The 22,899-nt window shown below is 34.2% G+C and overlaps 1 protein-coding gene across 2 annotated transcripts in view; it reads left to right on the plus strand.

Annotated features, from left to right (window-relative positions):
• Positions 1–609: 609 nt before the first annotated feature.
• Positions 610–22,899, plus strand: part of FUT8 (fucosyltransferase 8) — a gene marked incomplete at its 3' end in the record, with an annotated part of 109,712 nt that continues 87,422 nt past the window's right edge. For both annotated transcript variants that reach the window (XM_084239834.1, XM_084239835.1), the window contains exon 1: positions 610–1,008. In XM_084239834.1, coding sequence (XP_084095960.1) covers positions 806–1,008 — 203 coding nt within the window. In that variant the 5' untranslated portion in view covers positions 610–805. The remainder of the gene's footprint in view (positions 1,009–22,899) is intronic.

Here is a 22,899-nt window from a genome sequence, read left to right on the forward strand (position 1 = left end):
CTTTGCTGTGATCTTTGGGATGGTTGCCAGCTGCTTAATGGCTGTGATAACCCTTTTTTGGCAAATATGCTTGTCACCTTTAGATTTTATCCTAAAAGTGACAATTTGTCTGTCACCTGCAGAGTTAAGTGGGGTAATAACAGTGAGATGGAGGGGGATGCTGTTGAGAACTTGTAAGGATGAATCTGATCATGCAGAGAACATATTTCTTTTTGAGATAGTAGAGACACTCCAAAAATATTCATTTGAATATATTTTTGTCCAGTTTGATTTATTATCCAAAGATACAATCTTTTAATCTTTTTATATGAGCTGTTACACAATAAGAAGAAAAAGTGATGATGGTATTGAAATGACTTTCAGACTTAGAGTTAATGAATTTCTTTGGTAGAGAACTAATGTCCATATTTGATTTGAGATATATGTTTAATAGCTTTTACTTTTTACTTATTAGGCAGTTAGGTTATTTGAAAACCATGTCAGAAATAAACACCGATGTTTCCTTTAACTCCATGATTCTTGGCATATCCTATTTTACATAGTCTAAATAATGTTTTTTTTTACTCTTTCCACAGCATGTAGAGTCCATGCAGCACAGGACAGTAAGGCTTCCTACGCAAACCACCAGGAGGAGCTCTTTGAAAGATTCACCCCAGGACCACCAGAGAGACTAATTTGTCTGAAGAATCATGTGTTGAAACAACAGAAAGCTACTATACTACCTTTGCACTACCTAAAAACAAATTACCATGTTTTCAATTCTTTGAGCTCCAGGAAATCAGGAGAGTGAGTTGAAAATTTGAAAATGCGGCCATGGACTGGCTCCTGGCGTTGGATTATGCTCATTCTTTTTGCATGGGGGACTTTGCTATTTTATATAGGTGGTCACTTAGTACGAGATAATGACCACCCTGATCACTCTAGCAGAGAACTGTCCAAGATTCTAGCAAAGCTTGAACGTTTAAAACAGCAAAATGAAGACTTGAGGCGAATGGCTGAATCTCTCCGGTACGTTTTCAAAAGCTGAAGGAAGAATGATGAAATTTTGCATGCTGTTTTTAGGTGCAGGGCCTTTTTCAACTATTAAGAGTAACTTATTCCTATAAACTGCTAATTTTTGCAAAAATTTTTAGTATCTTAGTAAGGTAATTTTTATGCCAGTGATATCACTATATATTTAATTGTGGAGAATTTCTCCATAGTGGCAAATATTATTTTATGTAGGAATTTTAATATAGAAAAACTATACTGTTTAATTTACGTACTTATACTTTATTTATAATCATCAGCATTTTTGATAGTTTGACATATTAACTACAAGCTATGATTTAAGTTAGTGTATATTAAGTTAGTATATAACAGACATTAGAATAATTGAGAGATTGTTAGTCTAACTATAACTTATTAAAATGAAGAAACAAAAATTCATCTTTAATATATATCTTTATATAGAAACTAGATCTAGAGTCTAGGGAATTACTATCAGTGCTATATCTTTTCTCTTATAAAATGTGACATACATCTGTTAGGAGGTATTAACTGTTTGGAAAAAAAAAGTCAGTAGTAAGTGAACATAGTGTTAAATAATCTGTATTTGATTTCAAAGTTATCTTAGAAATTCCCTGTATCTTATAATTCTGCTACTTTATATATTTAAAGTTTCTTAAGAGTAGATTTGAGAAGGTGAAGATTTGCGAGTCAAAACTCTAGGAGGTGGTAACTGACCCTAAGGGAAGTAGTGTAGAGAAAAAGAACACAATTTATTTCTCCTTGAGAAATAAATACACAAGTGGAAACATCCTGTAGTGTATATATAGGGCCTTAAATGAATGGGGATGGAGAGGGACAAAGGACTATGTTGTAGAAGCTGAGGAACATTCTGTGAAGGAAGAATGTAGCTGATGGTTGTTATATGCCCTTGAGGTTGTAGAGATGACCTCCATGGTCCTCCCATTCCCCTGCCTCCCCGCCTCACTGCGATTCACATTTTAAAATAAAGTTTTTATTGATTTACCATTGGTTTACAATACTATACAAGTTTAAGAAGTACGGCTTTATACTTTGGTTTTACACACACACACACACACACACACACACACACACACACACACACCCATCCATCACTAAAGTTCCAGGTCATTCTCCACTATCAAGATTAACCCCTTCTACCTGTTCCTCCCACCCCACAGTTATCTTTTGTTTAATTCTATACTTTTTTCTTCACCATAATATTATTTTTGGTCTTTGTATGTTCTTTGGAGGACAATCTTAGATGTTAAGAGTTTTACACCCAGTGAATGAAACATCATCCTTATTGTTTGTAGTATCATGCAGCAAGGTACAAAGTAGTTATGCAATAGAAAGTGGACAGGTAACTTCTTGAATTTGTGCGTCATTCTTTTTCCCTTGCTGGGAAGGGCCAAAGAGGATCATGGAGAATGTGATCTTCTGGTAGAATTTTAATCATTTTTTATGATTTAGATTGGTAATGTAGAGGTTAGTGATTATGGCTGTTGTTTATTGAGAGTTTATCACATACTGGATAGTTTACAAGGATTCTGCATAGACTTTTCTCATTGAATTCTACAACATCCTTATGAAATGCTGGTATTGTTTTCATAAACATTTTATAAATGAAGGTCATACTTTTTGCAAGAGATGGAGCTTACTTTCCAAAATATCAACTATACAGTTTGATATAGGAGATCACTAAGAGTAGCCTCTGCTTTGTTTGATTTTGAAGTATGCTTTGATTGTAGTAAAATCTAAAATTTGTTCTACATCATGGGAATTTTGTTTTTTGTCAGAGATTGTACCTCTTAACAATTTAGGATCATAAATTATGGGTCATATTTTTCTAATTTCAGCTTCAGTACTGATATTTCAGTTGGCTTCCTTATGACTGCCAAGTATCTTGTTTTAATTGCTTGAAGGAAAACTTGCCTTTAATATGGGTTGTTCCTTCTGCAAAACAGTCTTCTGGTCTTTTAAATTACTTTGGGTCTTTAAGTTCTTTAATGTTGAAATTAAATTCTTAATTATTACATTCAAATGTATAATAGTTTCTAAAAGCTGAAACACTTAACACATCATACTGTGATATCCTAAGTACAATTTGAAAATACAGATGGAGCACAGGAACCCATTTTTATCTATAGATGTGTAATTTCAGGAAAATAAGTATTTTCTTTCATTTGGGCAGAAAACCTCCTTAAACTCTTGCATCAACTTTACTGGTAGTGTTATTTGTGTTTCATCCAAAAGGATTTCATTTTAGAGACCCTGTTCTAAAAAGAACACTGGAGTGCTGCTGGCATTGGTGTTATTTTTCCTCTTATTGTAATATTGCACACTCAATCTGTTATTTTTCCTTCATATGAGGAAATGTTTTTAAAAGCCAGACTAAAAGGATTAATTCAGGTGTCTGTAAAACGGCCATTTCTTTGAGATAAAGCATTTAAATTGGAGTTGGAAAGCAACTAGAAGTCTAAAACTACTATTTATAAGATTCAGAACAATAATTTTAAAAGTTAACCAACCCTCTAGCTAGAATTTTCTCATTTTCTAATAGAGCTACTAATTATGTTTCCTAAATTTGTTTAAAAGTCATTACTCTGAAGAACTCAAATGTACAAAGTATGGGAAGTTGATATGTATGTATGTATGTCTGTATGTGTGCTTAATTCTACTTATTGGTGATTAATATTCATACAGTGAAAGTCACTGCTTTTCCCATACAGATCTATGAATTTTGACAAATGCTTATAGTCATATAACCACCACCATAATCAAATTAAGGAAGAGTTCTCGCACCCCTTCTACCCACTCCAGCCAAGAGTTTTGTTGTACATCTTTGTACATCAAGTCTTTCCCTACCTTCTGTTCCTGTAATCCACTTATGTTTACTGTCCTATATTTTTCCCTTTCCCAAAATATCATATAAATAGAATTAAGCTGTATGTAGCCCTTTGAGTCTGGCTTTTTCATTTAGCACAGTGTACTTGAGATTCATCAGTGTTGTTTTGTGTATTGGTTGTTCTTTTTTTTTTTTTGGCTGAGTTATGTTTTAATTATTAATGCTAAATAGGATTCCATAGTATGAATACATCACAGTGTTGATTAAAGCAAAATCTATTCATCAATTGAAGGATGTTAAGATTATTTCCATTTTTTGGCCATTATGAACAAAATTATATAAACATTTGTGTAAATGGTTTTTTTCCTTCTTGGGTAAATACGTATGGGATGGATTGCTGGGACATATATTAAGTGCATGTTTAACTTTGTAAGAAGCTGTCAAAATGATTTCCAGAGTACCTATACCATTTGCATTCCCACCAGCAATGCTTGAGTGTTCTGGTTGCTCTCATCCTTGGTATTGTTATTTTTATTATATTTGTTTTAATAGACGTATTATAGCTTTAATTTGCTTTCCATAATGATTAGTGATATTGAACATTTTTTTAATGTGCCTGTTTGCCATTTTTCTATCTTCTTTGATGAAGTATCTGTTCAAATTTTTGCATGTTTTTAAAAATTGAGTTTTTTCTTAATGAATTCTTTAAAAAATTGGGGTTTTACATCCAGCAAAATTATATATAGTCATGTATATAAGACATAATAAAACCTTAGTGGTTTTAAACAGCAATTATTTAAGTTGGGGTCAGTTGTGTGACAGCAGTTATTTGGTACATGTCTGTTGTGGGTGGGCAGTCCAGATGACTACACTCATGTATTTGGTGAGTAGCTGGGGATATCAGCTGATTCCCTTCCATGTGACTTCTTCAACAGGAAAGGCCAGGTTTCTTACATAGTTAGTGTTTCAAGGGGACAAAGCAGAAACTGCGAGCCCTCTTGAGGCCAAGCATCAAAGGTTGTACAGTGTCATTTCTACCACATTATTTTAGTCTGTGCAAGTCAAGAGAAAACTCCATATTGAGAGAATGGAGGGAGAGACTGTAATGAATTTGCAGTCTTACTTAACTCACCATTCTCATCTCCAGTAATAATTATTGTTGAATAATTACATAGGTCAAGTCATGGTGGTCTCGACGACCCAGAGGTTTGTTTAGACTTGGTTGATAGATAATAGGAAACCATACTTGGTTTTTGCCAGAGGAATGACACAGTGAAAATGGTTGAAGAGGATTTAGATTGTCAGATGGATTTGGGACATGTGCCTAACTGGATTAATGCAGTATTAGGTGGGGAAACTGGGAAACACAGTGTTAGGTGATACTGACCTTGATTAAACTAATGATTGAATCTGTTGACTCTGGTACCAAGATACATTTGCTTATTTTCTCATGTTTTCTATATGCTTTCATTTGGCTTTCGTAGACACCCCATACTTACTTGTTATTTACAATTACATTTAGTATGCATGCTATAGGCTTTCTTTTTAAGAATTAGAAATCTTCATTTTCTCATCTTGTCACTATGTGGGAATATCTTTCCGTGCCTGCTTTTTTTCTGTTTTCTGTCTGAATTTTTATTAATGTCAATTTGCTATTATGAGTTCACCTAATCTTTGCTTTTTGTGATTTGAAGTTGCCATTGCCTGTCAGAGTTCAATTGAACAGAAAACACCTGGAAAAATACTAAAAATTGTTGAGAAACCCCTTGAGTTGAGAACTTTAAGCTGGACAGATGTCACAACTGAACAGAATTTGTAAAATCTAGAGTGCTTAATTAACAGCTTTCCGCTTAAATTAAATTCTTATTATTTTAGGTCCATTCATTTTTTTGGATACAACTTAAAAAATTTAAATATGATGTTGTCCTTTTAATAAGATTTATTATTTGTATGTTTTCTTCAACAAAGCAGAATAAATTTCTTCTGGCCTTTAGATTTTATTTGTAATCTGTCAATTTACAAACCACAAAGAATATGTAATTAACATTACCTATTTCCTGAGCTATGTAGTAATCTTCCCCAGATGGATGAGAACCAGAGCATGAATCTTCTAGTGGAAAAATTTTTCCCAGGCAGCCGAAGAATGGAACACTGACTTGGGTAGAAAGGAAACTGATTTGTTTTTCCATAGGCCAAATCTCATTTATTCTACTTGAGAACACAGACAGTCTAACTTAAGTGTAGGGTTAATATAGTGTAATTGTTTTATTTTTTTAAAAAGTAGATCTGAAAAACTTTCAATAGTGTTTCTTTTTTTTATATAATTTATTTATTTTCTTCTATCATTTTTCTTCTCTCAGGTGTAGTTCCTGAGGGAAGTTCTCCCACCATCATAGCACGCAGGAACCATAACCATAGTCCCTTGTGTTCTTCCCTCCTCTGTGTTGACCCCTCTCTACCCCTCCTGTTTGCTTCAAGCTGTGGTCACTTTTATCTTTTTCCTGACCCTTTGTTTGGTTTTCCTGTGTTCCACCTGTAAGTGAAACTATTTAATAGTTTTCTTTTTCCTTCTGACTCATTTCCCTTAGCATAATCCCTTCCAGCTCCATCCTTGCTGCTGAAAATGGGATGAGTTTATCTTTCTCTCTGTAGTTTTCCATTGTGTATATTCCATTGCTCATACTGCCAGTTCTTCTTGATCCATTCATCTGTTTTGGGGCATTTAGGTTGGTTTCATAGCTTAGCTATTATAAATAGTGCTGCAATATACATAGGAGCGCAGGTTTCTTTTCTAATTAGTGTACTTGTGTTTTTTTGGTAGATCCTAGTAGTGGAATTGCGGGTCATAAGGTAGGTCCATTTTTTTAGTGTTTTGAGGGTCCTTCTTGTTTGTTTCTAAATGTTCCACAGTTGAAGTTGGTGGCATTTTTACACCAATAAGAGTGCTAGATATTGATTGTCATCACTACTTCAAGATAAAACATTCCAATTACAGTGAGCCTCATTTTTTGTGCCTCAATCACTTGCTTTTCTTGATTCATAGTACAAAGATTGAGGAGCCAATAATGATCAGCTACTCTGAAACAAGGAGGAGTAAGAGACATGACTCAAAGGCAGAGTTACTGAGCAAATATTCCTTCATTTATTTAATAGAGATTACAAAGTTGATATTTTATACTTTCTGTGGATGATGTGTCTGGTTGCTGGAAGTATTTCCTAATTCATATAAAGCTGGGTCTTTCCCCTTTCCTTCTCTTTTCCCTCCCTCACTTCCTTGCTTCTTTTACTATTTGTAATGTTCCAAGAATACCTCTGAATTGCTGTGTTCAGGACTTCAGAATTGAAGGTAAAAAAGTTTAACCACTGTTTAAAAATTACTAACCTTTGTTGTACTGTCAGATCTCCTCCCTCCTTTCCTATCTTTTATCCAACTGCTGTTAAATGAATATGGCAACAGTAAGGCGGTAAGACTTACTTTAAATAGCTGAAATAAGTAATTAAAAGTTATTTTGAACTTACCTTTCATTCTTTTATTTTATGTAGTGTTGAGCATTTCCTGTAACTGCATGTCTACATGTGTATTTTTCATGCATGGGTATTAATTTCATACTTAGGAGTGCAGAAAGTCCCATTTATGGATACTTGACTCTTTTGTTTCTGTAATGATAAGTTGATTATAATTGTTCACTTGGAATCAGGTCTTTTTGATGAATACTTTTTAATTCAGTTTTCAAAACATAGATTAAAAATGTAATCAGAATTAGTCAATAGTTGAATACAAATGAGCATTAATAACTTTTATGAATAATCACAAACTATTCCAGTGTGAATTAAATCTGGCTACATTTTTACTAGGAATCTGTATACTATCTCATTTGCTGGTGTTGGTTGGATGGTTTTGCTTTTCTTACTTGCTAGGCTTTGACAAGCTTAGCTAACTATGAGTGGGACAAATCCAGCCCTCCTTTTTTTTTTTTTTCTCCAGTGACCTACAAACTAGGAATGGTTACATATTTTTAAATGTTTGGAAAATAATCAAATTCAGAGGAGAAGATGCAATAGGCCATATGTAACCACAAAACCTAAACTATTTACTGTCTAACCTTTTATACAACCATTGCTCACCAAAAGTTTGCATAAATCAGCATGTATTAGCTCTGGTCTCTCATAATCTCTGAATTGTTATGCATGTTGGTGTGGACATGCTTTGAAAGTAAGTCAAAATCCAATTACTGATATTATTCTTAGGTTCTTACTGACTTTGCTATAAATTTTTAGAAACTTGCTTTGTACTTCTGATTTCCTCTTGTTTCATGCTTTTGTTTGTGCTTAACTATTCCTTGGTTTCTTCTGTCTGCCTCCTAAGGCAGATTGTATTTGGAGCTAAAGTGAGACTTAGGGTGAGAGGTAGGAAATATTTAGAAAAAGTATATGCTGGTGAAATGAAAGCAGCATGGGTTTCTCAGATTTGGATTTGGATCCAAAGTCTATTACTTTGGACAAACTTAATGATTTTTAACAGGTATTTCAATCTTTCTGCCCTCGGGTTTTTATTTGTAAAATGGCATTCTTCATTGTGCAGTGTTGTTAAGTTTTAAATAAAATTTAAAAAAAGTAGAAAAACTCCTTTGTATTATATTTTGTTAATAAATAGCAGGTTTTTAGATAATGTAGTTGATAATCTTTTTTTAAAAAAGATTTGTTTATTTATGCATGCAAGAACTGGGGTGTAAGCCAGAGGTGTGGGGGGTGGGGTGAGAGGATTCGCCAGAGAATGTGGGGAGCAGAACAAGCAGATCTACTGAAATACGCTGCTGAGGGGAGCAGTGAGCAAGGCTGGAGAGGTCTGATGTGCCGTGTGCGTTGCTCCCTGGCCAGTTGGAGATTGAACTCATGCTGCAGTGGCTAGCAGTAGCTTGATAGTGCTATCTTTAACCCCTGTGTCACTAGGGAGGCCCTGTAGTTGATAATCTAAAAAGCACACAATTTCATATATTTTTAGAAGTCAGGACAGTTTTTTTTTCCCTAATGGAAAGAATTTTTTGTCAAATATTTTTTTTTTTAAATATATTTTTTTAAAGATTTATTTATTTATTTATACAAGCACTGGGTACAGTCATAAGCACGGGAGGGTGAGAGAATTCACCAGAGCCAGAGCAGGGAGCAGAGCAGGCAGAAGGACCGAAGTACACTGCTGAGGGGAGCAGCGGGCGGCAGGAGAGGTCTGCGCGCCATGCGGGACCCTCCTTGGGTGGCCGGGGAGCAGTCGGGGATCGAACTGGCGCCGCACAGGCTGTGGGCAGCTTCGCAACCCAGCGCTCAACCATTGCGCCACCAGGGAGGCCCTTTTGTCAAATATTTAACACAATGGTTCAGAATTGAGAAAACGTACATATTCTTCAAAGTGGGTACTCTAAGAAAACCACTTAACTTCTTTGGAGCTAGAATCAAAAACTATAGAGGAAACCCTTTTGGATAGGAGGATCAAATTAGATAAATCTGTATGTCTTTACAGAGACAAAGCAGTTAAATAATATATAAGGTTGAATTATATGGAACTTTTTGCTGATGGATGCTTGTCGATACAGGAATTCTAATTGCTCATGCTAATTTTTATTTAAAATATAGACATTTCAATTGTTCAATTATTCATTTTCACTGCCCAGAAGGACCTCTAGGAATGGTTATATATGTGGACCTCTAGAATGGCACAGTACCATTCTTTGAGAACGGTGCCATAAGAACAAAAATAATGGGGCCTCCCCTGGTGGCGCAGGTGTTTGAGCGCAACGTTGTGAAACTGTCCCAGCCACTGCAGTGCTGGTTCGATCCCGGCTGGCCAGCGAGGATCCCACATGGCATAGCAGACCTCTCCTGTCTCGCCTGCTGCTCCCCTCAGCAGAGTATTTCATCAGTCTGCCTGTTCTGTTCCCCTCTCTGTCTCTGGTGAATCCTCTCACCCTCATGCACATCTGGCCAGTACCCAGGTTCTTGTATAAATAAAATAAAATTAAATTAAATAAAATTAAAATAAAATAAATCTTTAAAAAAAGGCATAAAAATATTGAATTCTTAAATAACTAAATTGAAAAAGTAAAACATTGTGTTTAGGCAAAATGTATTCGCAGTAAATATTTTATGATGTGTGAATATTTGGGTTCAGGGGCTTGATTGTATATTCTTTAATAATGGCCCCAAGCACTTACTGGTAATTGATAATAAATGATAGCAGGATATATGGCCATAAAGCAATGCCACTTGATTTATAGTTGGCACACCAACTGTTAAAAACTGTTTAAAACCAAAAGCTCTCTGGGCTATTTCTCACATTCTTTTAGGCAATCTTACTGTGAAGATTTTTGTTTGTCTTTGAGATTATCATATTGACATTGTATAATTCATTTAGGTAAAATCATAAAACAATAGTGGTTGTTTTGACGGGTCAGTTCTGATTCACATCAGAAATTTAAGAGATTCTAATAAGGCTTAGAGGGAAACTGAGGTGTATTTAATAAATACAGAATGTTGTATCTGTAAATAAAGACAAAAGGGATATTCAAAGGTATAAATCAATGTTAATTCTTATTTATATTCAGTTACACATCAAAAATTATCTCTTGGGCCTCCCGGTGGCGCAGCGGTTGAGAGCTGGGTTGCGAGGCTGCCTGCAGCCTCTGTAGCACTGCGGCTCTCAGCAGTGTACTTCGGTCCTTCTGCCTGCTCTACTCCCTGCTCTCTGCTCTGGCTCTGGTGAATTCTCTCACCCTCCGGCGCTTCTGACTGTACCCAGTGCTTGTATAAGTAAATAAGTAAATAAGTAAATAAGTAAATAAATAAATAAATAAATAAATAAATAAATAAATCTTTAAAAAAAATTATCTCTTACCACATGACGTGTAGAAGCTGACTGACTTGTCATTTTTCTGCAAGTCAGTAACAGAAGCAGAAGCAGAAATCTTCCTAGGAATTATGAAATCATATACTTTTTCTTGTATACTTTGAACATTTCCATTTTTTATATCTTATCAAGTTTATCTTCCATTTATATTAACTCAGGACAATTTTTTTAAAGATTTATTTATTTACTATTATTTATTTATTTATTTATTTATACAAGCACTGGGTACAGTCAGAAGCGCAGGAGGGTGAGAGGATTCACCAGAGCCAGAGCAGGGAACAGAACAGGCAGGGTGACGAAATACACTGCTGAGGGGAGCAGTGGGTGCAACAGGAGAGGTCTGTGTGCCATGTGGGACCCTCACTGGTGGCCGGGGATCGAACCAGCGCAGCAGAGGCTGCGGGCAGCTTTGCAGCCCAGCGCTCAACCGCTTCGCCACCAGGGGAGGCCCAACAATATGTTTTAATAACCTAATATAGTGACAGGTTATACTGTTTAATATTACAATTATTTTTAACAATTATGATGTGTGATCAGATAGTTCTATATACCAATATTAGAAATGGCCACTTGAATCAGTAGAACTTTAAAGAGGTACACTTGTTTAAGCACATAATTTATTAATCATAAATGACTCCCTTGGCCTCAGAGTTCATTGTTGAAATAAATATTTATTGCATCTTGTTTCTTGTTAAGTGTAGAACTTTATGAATATAATGGAAATAAGGTTCAGATCAGATCAAAAGCATTTATTTGACATCTTACATTTATCCAATTTACTAGGACTGCTGCTTTTATAAGACTTATATTGACTCACTTATGCAGCCAGAGCTTTTATTAACAGCGAGAGCCTTGAAAGAATAATGTAAGTAGAATATTGCTGTACACTTTTGTGTGAAAGAATGTAAGCCATCATTTGTAACTTTATTTTATCCATTCCAGTCTTATTTTCTGGTTAAAACCTACTAGGATCTTTTTTCATGATTCATCTATATGTGATATGTGAATTGGTATCTTTCACTATTGATAGATATAAATCATTTTTACCTTTTTTGTTCTACCAATTTTCTCCTTCCTTGAATGATGACATTATTGCCAAGTCAGCAAAGTGACATTTGTGAATTCTGTTTTCTAACAGGAATTTTGCATATTTACATAAGAATTGTGGTTTAAAGAAAGCTATATATTGACATTTTGACAAATTTTTATTTTCTTAATCTTGGCAGGCCACAAGTTATTTTGTCTATTATGTCTGACTGAGACCATTAGAATCTCATTACTGTGACTGTAAGTCATGGTGTTGAATTTGCCAGTAAGGTGTGGAAAATAGAATTATGTATTTGAGTACATTTTGCCCCACAGAGCCACAGCTTGAAAGGAGCATAAATGTCAGTATGGAGAATTCTCAGATTTTCTTATATTCAATGAAAGTAATAAATTTAAGATCACTAATAATTTTCTTTCTGCTATCCAATTAAATTCTTAAAGTCATGAGTGCCTAGTTGGTGCTTGTATAGTCATAATTCTGTTTATGATGAACTCATGATTTCTTTCATTTTGAAATTGTGTAGTTTTCTTCTTGAGATTTATAGTATTCTGAGATATTTGATAAAAATGTATTATACATCATTATCTTTAAATAGATTTATATTAGTCTTGTATTTTATCATCTCTGTTTACTAATTTTACTCTCAATACTTCCTAATTTGCATTCAATAAAACTTCTGTTTTATTGAGCAATTTATAATTGTCCTGAAAGCACTTCTCATCCTCTGCATTTGTATGTTTTAGTGTTTTGCTTATGTAACCCCCAAACCCATCTTTTCTAAATATTTTTTAGAAGTTTTACTGTTCTTTTGAATTCAACTCAACCATGTTCTCTTCTGAGAAACCTTTCCTGATCCCACTCATCTAGAATAGATAACCTTTCTGAGTGTGCTCCTACCAACTGTGGCTAACTCTTGTCATTGTGCTTATCATGTGATAACTTTCTGTATAGTTGTATCATCAACTGAAAGTTAAAGTATCTTGAGGGAGTGGCCTTATCTTATTCATCTTTGTTTTTGAGTATCTAGCTCAGAACCTGGTATTTTAATAAAATGTATATCAAGTGAATGAATGGGTGAATGAATGAATGAATGAATGGGTGAATGATTGAATAGATGAATATGATTGATTTGGGGAACATTTATATCTGACTAATAATTATTCCTGTTATTTAGCTATTAGTAGGTATGCTAATCCATGCATATTATATCTTTGAATTCCACATATTACTTAATTCAGTGCATTGGACATAGTGAATGTTGATGCATAAATGAATTGGAATAAAACTATTCCAAATAAATATATTTATCTGTAGATTTAATACTTTCATGATTAAAGTTTAATATCCTAGGTGCCATCTTTGAAAGATTTGTTGATCTGCTTTTTACCTCATTGGTCAAAGTATTCTTTTTGCATATTTGGGTTCCATTTTGGGTTGTAGATTTTATTACACTATGAATTTGTGTGTGTGTATGATCCAGATATAGAATTCTTGTTGACAATGTAATAGTTTCCTTTGAAATTTTGCAGTCTTATATCATTGCAGAAGAAATTAGACATTTTTTTTTGTAGAAATGACAACAGTGATAATTATCATTGTAGTATTAAATAAAAATATGCACTGTTTGGTTCAGCCATTCAGGGAAGCTGTATGGAGAGTCCTCAAAGAATATAAATAGAATTTTCATCTGATCCAGTTATCCCACTTCTGGGTATTTACTTGAGAAATACAAAAACAGTAATTCAAAGAAATATATGCAACCCCATGTTATTGCAGCATTATTTGTAATAGCCAAGAACTGGAAAAAACCCAAGTGCCTCTCTATTGACTAATGAATAAAGAAGTTGCAGTTATATACACAATGGAATCCTACTTGGCTATAAAAAAGGGTGAATATTTCCATTTGCAACAGTATGGATAGACCTAGAAGGTATTATGCTTAGTGAAATAAGCCAGATGGAGAATGTCAAACACCTGATGATTCCACTCATATATGATATATAGACCAAAAAAAAAAAAAGGATGAAATAAATAATACTTTTCGAATATGAGACCAGTTAGTGGCTACCTAAAAGAAAGGAGGAAGAAGAGTGGGTAAATTAGGTAAAGGGAATGATGATATGGTAAAGGATAGAATTGGACTTTTAAAGGTAAACTTAATGTAGTATATACACATAATGTTACAATGCAGTGAAATGTGCATTGCTGTTCATCCCAACAGGAAGCCCTAATAAGGATCTGATAAGTGACTTATAAACTCTAGACAACATAACTGGTCATGAATCTACTTGGTTGTCTGAACATACTAAGTATAAAAGAAGAACAGAGAATCCTGACTGAAATGTAATGATTCAGAGTGTGTGTGTGTGTGTGTGTGTGTGTGTGTGTATTATACAATTAATCAGAGAGCACACAGAGGTCTTTGACTCATTCAAGCCCTTAGTGAGGATCTCATCTTTGTTATGTAGGGTAGGCAGATAATTAGGAAGACAGTGTTTCACATTTATTTTTCTTTCTTTTTTTTATGGTTCTAATATTTTTAGTTTATACTGAGCTAATACTTATTTTCTTTACGTTTTCAAAATTAGATCTGAATTAGGCAGCTTAGAGTCTCTGTTTACTTCTTTTTTTTTTTTTGTTTTTTTTTTTAAAGAGGCATGTTTATTTATTTTATTTATTTGTTTGTTTGTTCTGTTTACACATACACTGGGTACAGTCAGAAGCGCAGGAGGGTGAGAGAATTCACCAGAGCCAGAGCAGGGAGCAGAGCAGGCAGAAGGACCGAAGTACACTGCTGAGGGGAGCAGCGGGCGGCAGGAGAGGTCTGCGCGCCATGTGGGACCCTCCTCCGGTGGCCTGGGAGCAGCCGGGGATCGAACCGGCGCCGCAGAGGCCGCGGGCAGCTTCGCAACCCAGCGCTCAACCGCTGCGCCACCCACCGGGGAGGCCCTCTGTTTACTTCTTAATATCAAACCTTAATATCAACTCCTTATGCAAAAGATTAAAGAAAGCGAGTTACTGCTATTTGTTATTAGGAACACAGATGGAAAGATGATAGATTAGGGTGATAACAAAAAGGAAGTAGTAAAGTAAGTTAAGAGACTGTACACATGTAAATTTTTACTGTACACATGTAAATTTAAATTAAACTAATAATTTAATGCTGCTTCCTGTGTGCCTGGATCTAAGCTTTTTTACCTAGTTACCTTTAATTCATTCAATTTCTTTTTTTTTTTTTTAAAGATTTATTTATCTATTTGTTTTTATTTGTTTATTTATTTATTTATACAAGCACTGGGTACAGTTAGAAGCGCGGGAGGGTGAGAGAATTCACCAGAGCCAGAGCGGGGAGCAGAGCAGGCAGAAGGACCGAAGTACACTGCTGAGGGGAGCAGCGGGCAGCAGGAGAGGTCTGCGCGCCATGTGGGACCCTCCTCCAGTGGCCGGGGAGCAGCCAGGGATCGAACCGGCGCTGCAGAGGCTGCGAGCAGCTTCGCAACCCAGCGCTCAACCGCTGTGCTACCGGGGAGGCCCTAATTCATTCAATTTCAAATGAAAATTTTGGGTTACTTTACAGTTGGATCTTTTTGTTAAATGTCTTCTCATGACTTAGATGAAAATTCTTGGTCAGATTTGTTTTTTTTAGGTTCCAGGTTACAGAAATCTACCTAAGTGTCGAAATGTGATATTTTGTAGGAATTCATGGATATCTTTTGGAACTCCAGAGTAGAGAGCAAGTAGTTTTAGACTTAGGAATAGACTCTTAGTAAGTTTTCATTTAATCAAACTGCACTTATTTAATTCCTGATAACATGAGCCTATGCTAAGAAAATTAGCATAGGCTAATTTGACCTTTCTTTCAAATTAGCATAGAAATTTGACCTTTCTTTGCTCTTGAAAAGCAAATAATTAAGACATGTACTTATCAGATGTTACAGATAGTAAATAAGAAATATTATTCAGTCATGGAATTGAAAAGATTCTTTATACAAAGTTCACATTTAAAGAAAGTTTTAGGAAGTTTTTTTTTTTTTTTTGTAGATTTTCAATCTCAGTTGTAAATCTCTCCCATTTACATGATTTGGGTGCACTTTGGATATTACGTGTCTTTAAAATATTTGCAGTCTGATATATTATATGCATTATGACCATGCTGAAGTTTATTAAAGAAGGATTTAGTATCAAAATGGCTGTCAAATTTATTGGATAGTTGTATAAAGAAAGTCAGAATACCTAAAAAGAGTAAGAATTTGAAGACTGGATTAAAAATGCTGTTGTGGCACTTTTTTTCTATTGACTTTCAAAAATTTAATTGGCTTATAAATGATTAAACCTTCTGCATAAAGTACAAATATAATTCAACTAAGTTTATAACACATTATAAATGTAGTTAAAGGTAGAGTTGTGATTTCAGAGACCACACTGTTAACTAAAACTCTCTCAACTGAAATAATATGAGCAAAATGACTGTGATTATTCCTCTGGCTAGCAAAGATATTAATTTTGACAAAATAAACTGTTTCATTTAGTTGAGATTTATGGCTCAAGTACATTGTTATTTCACAGGGAATGTTCTTTTTAAACTTTTATTAACAAACTTCTCCTTAGCTTCAAAATGAGGAAGGGCTTTATGTTTCTCTCTTTTTTTTTTTTCGATTAGAGAAGACAAATTAGAACTTCTTGCCAAGTGATATTTGGAATTTGTTAAATCACAGATCTCTGCCTCAAATAATATTCATCATCTGAGGTATAAAGGGCCTCTTTTGACAGTTTCTATAAACTACATTTGGGTACTGTAGATCAGTCTTATATAAATAATTTGTGACTTCCAGAAGACAAAACAGTCTAATACCATTTCCTATTACAATAACTACAAAAGATTACTTCTCTAGCAAGTGTTCAAATGGCATACTCAAATTTAATTCAGACTATTAGTAATATTAGAGTGAGTTAGTTGGCCTAGTTTATGTCAAAGAGCATAATGTTAAGGAAAAGAACATGAATTGAATTCACAAAGCAAGCTTAGATTTGTATGGAGATGATGATTATTATGAAGTTTTCGTATTCTTCATCTTTCACATCTGTAAGTACACATCTTACTGATTTCTTACTCTCATTTGAACAATGCCCATTTGAGAAATGACTTAAATTTTGCAGTCAAGAAAAGAGAACAAGCTACCCAAGGCATATGTTGTTTTTTGGATTAGTACATTAGTTATTTCTGTGTAATAAATTATTACCCTAGATTTAATTTGTGTATTTAATGACATGACATCTGGCTGCCCCCCAGAACAAATGATTCAAGGGAGTAGGTCAAAAGCTGCAATGTCATGTGACTGAACTTCAGAAGTCATACTTGATTATTATGCAGTATCTTAGTGGTTATTACACAGGTCATCTTTGTTCACTGTGGGAGGGGACTACACAGTTGAATACATACCAGAAGAACATACTATAAGTTACTTCCGTATTTATAGAATTTGAGAGCTGAAAAGGACCTTAAGGGTTCTCTCAGAAAGGTACTTGAATAGTTTTTTGAAACATAATAATCAGAGCAATATATAAAGTAAGAATAACAGGGCCTAGAAACCATAGCTAAAGCTTAAATCACTATCATTGAAGAAAGGTTAACATAATCACAGAGAATACAGATGAAAAGAGATTAAAACACAGAATGTAATATAGATGGAGGACCAGCAAAAATCCAGCATTAAGATAATTGTATAAAGTAGAGAATGGAAAATGTGAAAAATTATTTAAAGATAAAATAAGGACATTTTCTCTGAAAAGAATAAACAATTGAATCTGAAGTTAAAATAATATTTTGGGCATTAAGGATTTTGATTGCTTCATGTGACTAGATTAAATAATAGGACTCTGATAACAAAGATAAAAGAATTTATGTATCTGAAAGAAGGATATATCATTTAAAAGGGGGGAAAACTGTGCTCTAGTAAATGTCTTCCCAGGAACAGTCAATACTAGAGACCTATGCAGCAATCTTTCTACTTTGAAATAAATAAAATATGATCCAAAATATTATTTCTAGCCAAGATAAAATTTAGGTATAAATTCCAAATGCCTATAAAAATAATTATGAAATCTAACCAATTAAAAGCATTTCTGGTAACAAAATTGGCAGTGACTCCTTTTAAATTGCAGTACTAGACTTTTATGCAATTTGTGATTATGGAATCTAATATGTTTGATATATAAAGTTTGAAAATATAAAAAATAACTTGCCAACAAAATTTGGAAGTTGGGAAGAAATTGACGTCTTCTTATGGTCCAGTTAACATCTAAAATGTACTAGTAAAGACTTGATTACTCCAGTTCATTAATATTTTTCATAATTTTAAAATCTTAGATCTTGAAAATATCCATTTGAATTTGAAATTCATGAATTTTGTGTTCTAGTAAATTGGGTATTTGTGCTTCTGTTAAATTTGGTAGAATGTTTATTAAAAGTACAAACTGTCATGCAATTTTTACAAAAACTTTTTGTCTATTTCTACAGATGTATTGAAATGGCTAGAATTATGTTAATTTAAGTGATTACTATTTTGGTGTGGTAGCATTTTAGTTTTTTTCCCTATATTTTAAAAATCACTGTAATCCTTTCAAAGAGTATGAACTAACTTAAAAGACTGGTTAAATATGCATTTAGAAATTTAGGAAATAGTTATTTACTATAAAAATTTCACTTATTTAGGAAGAAGTTATGATTGTAACATGAAAAACAAAAATGAGGACCAGGAATGACATGGCTTAAGTCAGTTGCTTACTTTGTAAGTAGGCCAAGAATCAGTCTTCTGATACTTTCTTGTACAAGTGATAATAGAAGGAATTAAGAGGTTTCTGGGGTAATGGTGTATAGCCACAGGGTATTGCAACAAAACAAACAGTAGGCTTTAGTTTGTGTGTGTGTGTGTGTGTGTGTTATATAGAACAGGCCAAAAATTTCTAATAAGGCAAACTTACCTATATAGTATATGCACAATTAATATTAGGTGAATAAAATTATTTTGGGTAAACTTAGAAAACTTTACAAAGTAATAAAATATTGCAGCATAGTCTTACTGCTGGATCCCATGGATTTTTGGGCTGAGCTAAATATAAATATTGTTGGGGCTTAGATTTACACAGTTACTTTGTGTGTATGTATACTTGATTTTGTAAAAGCAAAGTTATACATTGTGTGGTTAAACATTACTTTTTGCTTTTTAGGAGTAGAATTAGTATTCAATCTGAATTAGTAATAACTGAATTATATAACATTTGATGATAATTGTACATATGCCTTTTAAATTCAGATAAACTGAAATAGGTCTAACAAACTAATATCAAGTAGAAAGTCCACTGGTCCTCATCTAATTAATGGGTAAGGTTAATTGGTAAATAATATCATCCATTTATATACTAATTAGTATATTTGTGTTCTGAAGAAATTGTTTTGTAACATTTTTGTAGCTTAAAACACTTCCACCAACATTGCCCTGTGACTATTTTCATAATTCGTTAACTTCTAAAACAAAAAATTAAGAAAATTAGCCCTGCCCACAATTTTAGCTTAATTTCAGCTATTCTTCACTTCATCTTAATTTCCTATTTTCCTTCGTATGCTGTATGCTCTAGCCATATTAAATTATATTCATATTTTCCTAATGTAGTATTCTCTTTTGTATGCTTTTCCTTGCTCATGTTCTTCATTCTCAACAAACTCTTAATTTTCAGGATGGCTCAGGATGGCCCCTTAGCTACACCAGATTTTTTTTTTTTTTTTTGGTCTCTTTTAGCCCTATTCCAAACACCCATGCCAAATCATAACTGTTATTACATAATTCATAATTTGTCTGACTTTTTCACCACATTGTGAACTGCTTGAGGATAATAGCTATTTCTGATTCAAGTTTGTGCCCTTAAGTACCTGACTTGTAACAATTACTTGGCAAAATTTTTTGGGAACAAATTGTCATTTTTAGTTGTGCAGAGATATTATTATCTGATTGTCTTTTTCTTCTTGCCTTTCCCTCCTTCTTGTCTTTCTTTCCCTCCTTCTTGTTCCTATTTCCTCTTTTACTGTCCCCCATCTTTCTCCTCCTTCTTCCTCCTTACAGTTTTGTTCTTCAGTAATATATTGAAGAGAGGCAACTTAAGAGGTTAGTTGTTTAGGTAGGAAAAAAGTGTCATAAAATCTACCAGTGAACTTATTTTTTTTTACAGATACTCTGGGTGGGTTTATTTATGGTGAAGCATCATTTAGAAAAAACATCCTGATTTCATTAGAAAATTCCTCCTTAAATATAAAAGTCTACTGATAGTATTATTTATGTGTATACATATAAATAAAATTAAGGAATACAGGGCCTATACATACTTGACAGTAAGAATTTGGTGCAGAGACTTAAAATTCTACTGAGAACATCATGGTGCTGCCTAGATATTTGCTTTGTTAGTCACCCCTTGCTTGTCAAGGGCCTTGTTTAAATATGTTAATTCAGAGTTGTTCAACTTCACTCATTCATTATGAAGACATCTCTTTTTCTCCCCTTCCAAAACAGTAATAAAAATGTATGTAACTATAATAATATTTAACATAGGAGAATCCAGATTTTTAAAATGTGAGTCACTGACATAGTAAAACATTCAAGGAGTGTAAAAGGACTTACAGTGGCAAATAATTTTCCCCACCAATCCCTAATTTTCCCTTCCAATCCCTAAGTTCCCGAACTTCGTACAGGCAATTGCCTTACACTTTCCCGTGTGTCCTGTCAGATATTTTCAGTGTTTGGAGGAAAGACACAAATACATAAAACACCAATGGATCCCCTTACCTGCTGAAGTAATCGCCTGTCTCAGTATTTGATGTTTGAAAGCTTTGCTTATTTGATTTGTTCTTACAAGTTCAAAAATTTTTCTTTATAACTGCTCAAAAATAAGAATTCCTTGATCCAGAGTTCAATCAGTTGAACTCTTGAGTTCTTGGGCAGAAAATTTAATCTTTTAATAGCTATTTAAAACATTAATTCCAAATCTTGGGAGTTGGAAATGACTTTGCAGTGAATCTGATTTCAACCCAGCTAAGCCAGTTCATTTGTTACATAGGATTTAAAAAAAAAGGATAGGAAAGGGGTAGAGTTTCTGAATATCTTGATTTAACCCGCAAAATTGTTCTTATATCTTTGATTCATGGAGTCAAAGAATAGATACCACTGGGAAAATTTTTCAAATGTCTCTCCTCTTTAGCAGAAGGTGGGGGGTACTAGTAATGGAAAAGTTTCATCATCTAGATGGCATCATGAAAGAATCCAATGTATTATTCATCTAAATCCTAAATGTGAATTATTATCTGGAGTACATTAGTTATATGGGAGAACTACGGTGCTTTTTGAAGTGGGTACATAGTAAAAAATGTGATTCTTACTTCTAGAGAAAAGGTTTCAAGATAATATCATCTAATACCTCAATGAAATTCTACTTAAAAAATCCTAGCTTCTTGGTATTCATTGGTAATAGGTTTGGCTGCAATGATATTAGGGCAAAGGTTAGTAAACTTCCATCTGCCACCCATCTGCCTTGATAAAAATCTCCATGGGGAGAAGAGGTGGTGTTAGTTCTGTATTTTGGGAGTTTTATGTATTTATTGTTTCATTATTGGGGAAAAACAAACAACATTTCTGTATTGATTTGAGAAAATATTATGTCCTATGGTTTGAGTTAATAGTTTGGAAACAGCCTATTCTTTTTGGGCAAATGATGAATTGTTCCCTCATAAGAATATTTGGGTGAACACATTTGTTACTTAAATGAGTGTGGAATTAGTTTTAAATTACCCAATTCATAGGAAGAAACTCAAATTTACCTTTCAACTTGGTGTTAATGGTTTGTGTGGCTTTCTCTTAGCTTGTCACTTGTCACTGTTTTCAATGAAAGATTTAAAAAAGTTGCTATTTCGTTCAGGTTCAGATGGCAGTATATAAGAACATGAGATTCTCCTTCTGAGAGTCGGTAATGCCCTGTATCTTTGAACTTCAATTCTCTTTGTTCTAACCACTGTTTTATACCTCAGCCAGGCATCAAGATGATATACAAGTAAAATCCAGGTCTTTCTTTGAAGGGATTAGCTCACAGTTGTTGATAAATGCTTACCTCACTGGGGTTTTGTGTAGCTTAATTAGCAAAGGCAAAGCAACTTGATACTGTTGGTTGAAAGGCAGTTATTAAAGGTTAGGTGGTGCTGTTCTGATCATGATTTCACAGACCAGCCCGATCATATTTTCAATGGTGTCATGAGAAGAAGCTGAGGAGGATCTTTAGTATGATCTCAGTTTTTCAGTTGTGTAGCTTGAAGCTAGAATGCAATATGAAGTAGGCTCCATCTCAGCTGAAAATTGGATGTTACCTTTCTCTTACATTATTCTGGTACATTAACCAAGAGGAATGTACACTGTTAAAGTGGGTTTGTGTGCGTGTGTGTGTGATGATAATAGTAGCAACATACTTTCTCAACATGGTTAATGCTGTAGACAAGTCACCAATTGATTATAAATTCTTTGTATGACTTGGTTATGACTAAAAAGTTGTTAAATCTATTGCAAGATGTTACCAACTAAACCAGCTCATATCTCTCAGGTATGAGGGGCAGACTGACCCACAAGATTGTTTCCATTAATAGCGAGTGGCCACCTATCAGGTGGACTGTGACTTTAGTATTCAGGAAAGGCAGCCTCCTCGAGTGTGAGTGAAGGAAGATTATATAGGAAAGAAAGAAATGTGGGAATGGGCAGAAGTGGAGAGAGTTTCTTCACTCTTAGGTTTTGGGGGGTGGTCTAGGGGTAATTATTGATAATATTCCCAGAGCAGTTGCTCTCTTATGTGCTATCAGTTAAACTCAGGCATTGATGTTATCAGCACCCCCTGAGGGAGCAGAAATACCTCCTTAAACAGTAGGCTACCCATCATCATGGCTCTGAGGAATGCTGTACAGTGGCTCCTAGGGCAGGGATCATATTCCTATTTCAGATCTGACCACAGTAATAATTTTCTTTTGAAATTGAGAATAAACCGGAGTTCATTGCGTCTAGATTTCACCTCCTA

Source organism: Talpa europaea, assembly GCF_964194135.1.
Source record: "Talpa europaea genome assembly, chromosome: 8".
In the NCBI taxonomy this organism is placed as follows: Eukaryota; Metazoa; Chordata; class Mammalia; order Eulipotyphla; family Talpidae; genus Talpa; species Talpa europaea.